The following is a 7531-nucleotide window of genomic DNA, read 5'->3' as shown; positions in this document are numbered from 1 at the left end:
GGGAGGGGGGCAGCCACCCACTGGAATGGTGTCCTCGTACACGCAACCGCGGAAGGGAGTGCCCACAAACACGGGGCCCACATCCTGCACGTCCTCCACGCTGACCGTGACCGTGGTGGTGGCCGAGAACACTGCAGCTGCACCCCTCAGCCGCCCGCCGCCATCCTGGGGAGGAACCGGGAGCAGAGAGGCTGGGCTCTGGGCTGACAGACTCGGTGGCGTGGGTTCCTGCCTCTGGCGTGGGGGAGCTGCCCTCTGAGTGCTGTTTGCTCCTGCCCCGCCCCCCGCCCCCAAGAGAGCGCTGGGGAATGAGACGATGCCTGAGGCCTGGCTGTGTCTGGCTCTCAAAAGAGTTCTCTCTCCAGGGAGGTCACATTGGACAAGTGGCAAAGGAAGGAGTCACACACCCCCTCCAGCCAGGAACCAACCTCAGCCTCTCCTGGACCCGCTAGAGTCTGACTGGGCCCTGCTGGGTGGAGAGCCCAGCTGACGGAGTGGCCTGCTGGGGACCTGAGCGCAGGGCCTGGGAGGCCGGTCGTCCCTGGGGAAAAGCAGCTGCTCTGAGCACCTGCGGAGCTGCAGGCCCCACACCACACATTGGAACATGAGGACTGAAGCCTCAGGGACAGGCTGACAAGGACACCGAGGCCCCAAGAGTTAACTGGTCACACAGAGGAAGGCCAGGTGAGCAGGCCTGGGGGTGAGTGCACCTGGGAGGTGTGTGGCCTGGAGGGTGAGTGGGCCTGGGGGTGTGTGAGAGCCTGGGGTGATGTGGCCTGGTGGGTAAGTGGGCCTGGGGGATATGAGGGCTTGGGGGTGAGCAAGCCTAGGAGGTGAGTGGGCCTGGGGGGTCAGCCTGGGGGGTGAGAAGGCCTGAGGGGGGTGCAGGCCTGGGAGGGGGGGAAGCAGGCCTGGAGGGTGTGCCGGCCTAGGGGGTGAATGGCCAGGGGGGTGAGCCTGGAAGGTGTGAGGGCCTGGGAGTTGAGTGGGCCTGGGGTTTGTGCGGACCTGGAGGGGGGTGCAGGCCTGGGGGGTGAGCAGAGGCCAGGGCTGAGGTCGTGCTGGGATGTGAGTCTCCAGGCCTATTGAGGGGACCTGGCCTGTCTGTCCCCTAGAGGGGACAGCACTACAGCCCACAGCCTCCAGCAGCCCTGGAGCATACGTCCATGTCTGCGTGGAGTCCACTCAACAGACATTGCAGCTACGCCCGGCCCTCATCCCAACCCAGTCACCTGCTCTCCAAACTGCCCGGTCTGCTGTAGGATGAACCCCGCTGCCATCGAGTGCAGCTTCCCTGGCAAAGGCTGGGGAAGGGCTGCATGCCCCCCTTCCTCCCTGGTACCTGGGCAACCACCGTGACGAAGTGGGCCTGGGCCTTCTCGTAGTCCAGGGTGGACCCTGCTCGGAGGTGCAGCACCCCGCTGTGGCGGTCCACAGTGAACTGGGTGGCCAGCGTGTTCTGTAGGAGTGAGGGTCAACTTGGTCTCGGGGAGGGACCGGCGGGCCTAGGATGCCGGCTCTGCTTCAGGAAGGGGACCTGCACTGTCCTGGGTCCCAGGGACTCCAGCCTCGGCTTGGAGTTCAGCCTTTCTGGCCTCCAGGTCCCCCTTGTTAGGGCTCTGGGTTCCCCCTGCTCCTCCCTCAGTCAGAACCAAGAGGGTCCCTTCCAGAGGCCTTAGCTCAACTGGGAAAGAGCTGGGTCCAGCTCTGGTGCACCTGGCCTGCAGGTCCCAGCAGGTGGGGTGTCAGCACAGAGCCCCCCCTAGAGAGGTGGGATCTTCAAACCCGACCAGCTGAGCGTGTGGGCCAGTCCCAGGCAGCGCCTGGAGTGGGCGAGGGTCCAGGAGACGATCCCGTCTGAGAGAGGGGCCTCCGTGTCAGGAGCTGTTGTGGGACTTTATGAGGATTTAATCCTCACAGCAGCCAGTGAGGGTGCTTCCATCTCCCCACCTCACACGCGAGGGGTGAGCTGGGAACATCGGGGATGTTGGAAGACCCGCGAGTGGGAAGTGGTTAGATTTCTCCAGCACCTGCGGATCCCAAGAGATTCCCTCTAACCTGTGTTTAACCACCAAGCTGTGTTACCTGGAAAATTGAAAGTGAGTCAACATGGAGAGATGGATGGATGGACGGACGGACAGGTTGGGGTTCACAGCCGAGAGCTGCCCTCTGCCCTTTCTCCCGGGGGGGGGGCGGGGTGAGGGGGTATTAAGTGCCCAGGCTTCTCCTGGGGAAGGGTTTTGGGGGAGAATGACGAGTCCTGGAGATCAACCAACTCAGAGTAAGGTGGGAGGGGGGAGTCGGGGCAGACAGTCTCCGCCCAGCCCCTCATGTGCTCACCTGTCTGTTCTCCCCCTGTGTTTACTGAATCCATAGGATCTGATGTGTCATTTCTGACAATTTGGGGACTAGTAGAGGCGCTGACCTAAGGCCTGGTGATGGAGGGTCAGCCATTGGTCCCCGCCAGCCCAGCCTCTGGTACACACACGCGTGTGCCCTGCTCACCTGCAGGGAGTAGGTGACACTTCCTCCAGAGCCTGTGTCCTCATCCACAGCACGAACCTCAAAGATACTGCTCCCAGCAGGTGTGTCCTGAGGGGTGCCACAGGGGTTAGGCCTGGGACAGGGGCAGGATGCCAGGGAACTGGGGTGCGGAGCGTCATGGAAAAGTGGGTCAGGAGAGTGAAGGGCTAAGAAGAGGTGGGAAGGGGGTGATGAACCCAGGAGCCCTGGGCAGCAGCACATCAGGGGGGGGTGGGGGGCGGAGAGAAGGAAGAGAAAGGGAGGAGCAAGCAGACCCCCCTCCAGCCCCCAGCACAGCCTCCGAGAAAGAGGAAAACTAAGACTCCAATATGAACTGAGAAAAGGGCTGATAAACACGGACATAGTTAACACGACCAGGAATAAATCCATACAATCGAAAACCAAAATAAAATATCTTCCTCCCAGTGAAGCGAACACTTAAATATGTGAAAGTCTGAGTGTGGCAGGGCTAGGGAGACGCCTCGCCCACATCACCCCATCAGGAAAGCACCCTGGAGAAGCAACAACACTCAGGCATTCACTTTCCAACCTAACAATTCCAAATCTTGGTCTGTGTCTTTAGGAAATAATTCTAATTAGAGAAAAAGAACTGTTATGTTCAGAATTTGATGTTTCTTACAGCAAAAATTTAAAGTATCTTAAATATCCTATATAATAAAAGGCTAATATGCAAATAGACCGAATGGCAGAATGACCAGTCACTATGATGCCCACTGACTACCAGGGGGCAGATGCTCAATGCAGAAGCTGCCCCCTGGTGGTTAGTGCACCAGAAACTGGGCGGTGGCGGGAGCCTCTCCCACCTCCAGGGCAGTTGGACATCCCCCGAGGGCTCCCGGACTGCAAGAGGGCGCAGGCCAAGCTGACCCCACCCCCCAGTGCACGAATTTCGTGCACCAGGCCTCTAGTCTAAACATAAAGGAACAGTTCCATAAATGGTGCAATGTTCACTTAACAGACACTAGTAAAATGGTAATTATGCAAACTTTAAAAGTAAGGGGGGAATGCTTATGAATTAAATGGAAAAAAAGTATACAGAAAGCATGCTTAGTGTAGTCCCAGTTACCTAAAACACACAGAAAATAAATCCAATAATCACAAAAACAGCTGGAAAGAAATACACCAAAATTTAACAATGCAGTCTCAACCTGGAGGGGTTTGGGTTGGTCTGGAAACTTTTTCTTTTTTTTTAAGAGTGGGAATAGCAATTTTGTATTATCTAACAAAACTTTCTAAAGATAAAAATATCTAAATGTAGAATGATCAAAAACTGATTCTGAATTTTGTAAAAACGTGTAAGAACAAAGTCTAAGGAAATGCCTTGCCACCTTGCCAGTAGGAATGGTTGAGAAGTCATCTGGAACATCCCATAAGTGAATATTTATTCAGATTCGATGAAACTTATAGTTCATTTTTTCTTAGCCCAACAAAACGAATGCATTGTGTCTATTTTCTGGCTAGTGTTAATGGAAACTTTTTTTCTCTTTACTTTTCTACATATTTCACATTTCCACAATAAACATACATTATGATTTGGAAAATGGTAAGCGAACAGTCCTTTGTGGGGAATGCATGTGTGAGGAATGGCAGTGGGGGCGGGGGGAGTGCGAGGGAGGCCCCAGAGGCAGTGAGTGATGGGAGGCCCCTGACTCAGTGCCAGGGCTCCTGGGCCAGGCCACGGCAGCCCCAAAGGGCAGGCAGGGTCTGGGGCAGGAATGCATGGGCCCTGCCTTGGGCCCAAGTTCACCTCAGGAATCTGGACAGTGTACGGCTCCTGGAGGAACCTGGGTGCCTCGTCATTGACATCAGTCACCAGGATCACGACTTTCTCTGCCACCTAGGGAGGGGCAAATGGGACAGGAATTGGGGCAGTGAGGCCTTCTGGGTGATAAAGGGACAGTGGCCCCTAGTGCCCCAGGTATATGTCTCTACCCATCTCCCTCCCTCCCTCTATTCCCCCTCCCTTCTTCCTTCCTTCTTTTATTCATTCATGCAACATTATTATTAAGCAACTACTTGGTGCCAAGCACTGTGTTCCATCCCAGGGGCAGAAGATACACTCTGATGGTGTGTATTTTGCAAAATGAGATGGCAGGACAAAGGTCAGCATGTAAAAGAAGATGGTGATACACTCGGTGATGGCAGTGGCATGCCGGGTGCTGCCCGAGTGCAGGCCTGACCCCGGACACCACGCTCACCTTGCCCAGGTCAGTGCCTCCTGAGGGCCGGGTGCACAGTGCAGGAGGCTGTGGTCAGGGGCCCAGAGAGGCATCTAACCAGCCTGGGGGTGGGCAGCAGGGCGCCTCGCAGCGGAGTGGGAGCAGTGTGTCAGGTGAGAGGACGAGAGGGAAGGAACACCACATGCCAATGCAGGAGGAGGGACCTGGTGAGCTCAGAGAACACGGTAGATGTGGCTGATGTTGGTGGGGAGAATGTGGAAGGGGGGACAGGCCAAGGGTGCCCAACGGGGAGGCCCTGAACGCCAGGCTGCAGCTTGGGTTTTATCCTGGGGGTGGGGGAAGCTGCTAGTGCTCTTGAGCAGGTCCTGGTCAGGCCTGGGATCTAGGTGGCCCTGGCCCAGCTCTGAGGGGGGGGTCTGGGAGCCTGCAGGCAGGAAGCCCCTGCGATTGGGGGAAGCAGCGTGGTGGGGGCTGGGAGAGTGTGGCTGTGGGGAAGGAGGAAGGGAGAAGCGGGCTCCGGGGCTCAGGAATTCTGCGTGGGTGACAGGTGGCAGAGCCAAGAACAGGTGGAGGAGGCAGATGGGAAAGACTCCAGGAGACACTGAAGAGCCTGGCTCTCTCCCTCCCTGCCCCTTCCCACCGGCCTCCCTCCCTGCAGCCTCTCCTACAGCCACTCCTGGGGGCACACGGCAGGGAGTCCCCCCCTCTGGGAGGTGGGAGGGGGAAACTGCTCAGGCCCAAGCTGCGGGCTGCCAGGGGCTGGCCCCAGTGTCTGCTCACCAGGTTCAGGCCGTCAGAAATGCTGATGATGGCTTCGATCTCGTCCTCCCTCTGTGAAGCACAAGGACTGAGTGTCCAGGAGAGACACACCCTAGAGACCGAGACTGGGGGGACCCTCCCTGCTCCCCTGAGAGAGGCTGGAGCAGGGCTGGGTGCCCCAAAGTTGCCTCTGGCCATACTTTCTTTCAGGGCTCTGCATACGGGTTCTCCTAACCCAGAGGGACTGCCGAGGAGCCAGCAGAAAACGTCCCCCAGCCAGAGCGCCAAGACGCAGTGCCGAGTCCCAGGAAGAAGGTTTTATTCCTTTCTCCCTTTCCTCTCACTCCACTGGCCTCCCCCGAGCCTCTCCCTAGCCCACAGGCTGCAGAGGGCCAGGTCTGTGGTGTCTCACACTCCCCAAGACTCAGTGGGACTTCAGGGGGGAAGGGTGTTGAGGTTTCCTCTCCCTGGCCCAGGGCTGGTGGTGGCTGCATCAGACCCAAGCTGGCAGGAGCCCACAGACAGGTCCTGTTCTGTGGACAGCCAGGCCCGCCAGCTGGTGTGGAGGCCCTGCCCTGTCACTGCAGGTTCAAGGGTGCAGAGGGTAGAGTTCTACCAAACTCAGACCCACCCCTAGACCATGCAACCAGCCCTGGTCAGCCCGAGTTTTTGTGGCTTATAGGACCTCTCCAAGGACCATCTCGGGGGGCCTTTCACCCACAGATGCTGGTCTCCATGCCAACAGGCTGCACCCTCACACCTCCCCATACCTCTCGGTCCAGCTCTTCGATCAGGGTGATGTTTCCAAAATTGGGGTCAACAGAAAAGACGCTTCTAGTGCTGGGGTCAAAGCTGATGTGGTAGGAGACAGGCTCGCCCTCAGGGTCTGTCCCATTCAGCGTGTACACGTGAGAGCCTGGAAGGCGACACAGGAGGCCTGGAATCTAGAGCCCAACTTTTCTTAACAGTGGCAGCAGCTCAGAACAAGGATCCCCGTTTACACAGTGAATATGCGATTCAGAGCAAAGGCCCAGCCTGGGCGGGCAGGGCTGTGACCTCCCCGCGGCTGCTTCCCACTGTGATGTGAGGAAGAAGGTGGAGCACCAGCCACTCTACTATCGAGATGGCTGAGGGGCTCCGGGCAGGCCGCTTGCCTCGCTCTTGAGACAAGAACCCAGACTGGGGGTGGGTGGGGGTGGTGCACCATTCAGGCAGGAGGAGTGGCTCTCAGCGGAGCCCCCAGGCCCAGGTCAGCTCCTCTGGGCCTGCGAGCAGGCGGCTTGCACTCTGCTGTCCTTTTGCTCAGGCTTCCCAGCCCAGACGGAGGGAGGACCTGCCGGGCTCCCTCCTCCTCTCCTCTCTGTGTAGCCCAGGCAGGTGGGTGTTCTTGGTCCATTTTAAAGCCTAAAGATCTGCGACCTGGGAGTCAGCACAGGTGCTCAAGGTCACGCCAGTGGGCCCTGGACAGCTGGGCCCAGCAGTGCCTCCAGAGCCAGTCTGTCTGTGCCCGTCGTCTCCCGGACCCCGGCTCTGGCCCCCAGGGCAGCCTTGAGCTCAGCAAGAGCCCTGGGAACTCAGGGCACAATTAGCATCGGAGCCGGGCAGCTGGCACCTGTCCCCACAGGCTTGGAGGACTGGCTCCTGGTGGGTGCCATGTCCGGGGAAGGAGGGCCACCCCTCCTGAGGCCCCGTGGCCTGGGGCTCCTCACCGACAGGGGTGTCCTCCGGGAGGCTGAACAGGCCCAGGTTTCCGTTGTCGAAGAAGTGGGGGGCGAAGTTGACCTTAGCTGGGAAGAAAACACAGAGCAGGTGGCTCCCAGGCGTGAGGGGCACCTTCGCCCAGCTCTCGGGGTCTGGCCCACCCCTGGCACCGTGGGACCCGCTGGGGGGTCTCTTCGCCCCACCCCCTGTCTGCTTGTCAGGGACACAGACTCTCTGGGGCGCTTCGAATTCAAGCAGCGGCCAAATAAAACCCCCCAATGGGCCATGGGAGCCCGAGCCAGAAGGAGCCTGGCGCCCTCCCCCCCCTCTCCACCCCCCCACCCCCG

At 58.8% G+C, this 7531-nt stretch overlaps 1 protein-coding gene across 1 annotated transcript in view; it reads right to left on the bottom strand.

Moving 5' to 3' along the window:
* Positions 1 to 7439, bottom strand: part of CDHR1 (cadherin-related family member 1) — a gene marked incomplete at its 5' end in the record, with an annotated part of 22797 nt that extends 15358 nt beyond the window's left edge. The window contains 7 exons of the mRNA XM_014543617.1: positions 22 to 165; positions 1343 to 1459; positions 2506 to 2592; positions 4292 to 4381; positions 5505 to 5555; positions 6254 to 6399; positions 7193 to 7439. Of these exons, the coding sequence (XP_014399103.1) occupies positions 22 to 165; positions 1343 to 1459; positions 2506 to 2592; positions 4292 to 4381; positions 5505 to 5555; positions 6254 to 6399; positions 7193 to 7439 (882 nt within the window). The remainder of the gene's footprint in view (positions 1 to 21; positions 166 to 1342; positions 1460 to 2505; positions 2593 to 4291; positions 4382 to 5504; positions 5556 to 6253; positions 6400 to 7192) is intronic.
* Between the last annotated feature and the right edge of the window lie 92 nt (positions 7440 to 7531).

This window comes from Myotis brandtii, unplaced genomic scaffold (assembly GCF_000412655.1).
Source record: "Myotis brandtii unplaced genomic scaffold, ASM41265v1 scaffold33, whole genome shotgun sequence".
NCBI classification, from domain to species: Eukaryota; Metazoa; Chordata; class Mammalia; order Chiroptera; family Vespertilionidae; genus Myotis; species Myotis brandtii.
This window is presented reverse-complemented; position numbering and strand designations above follow the sequence as displayed.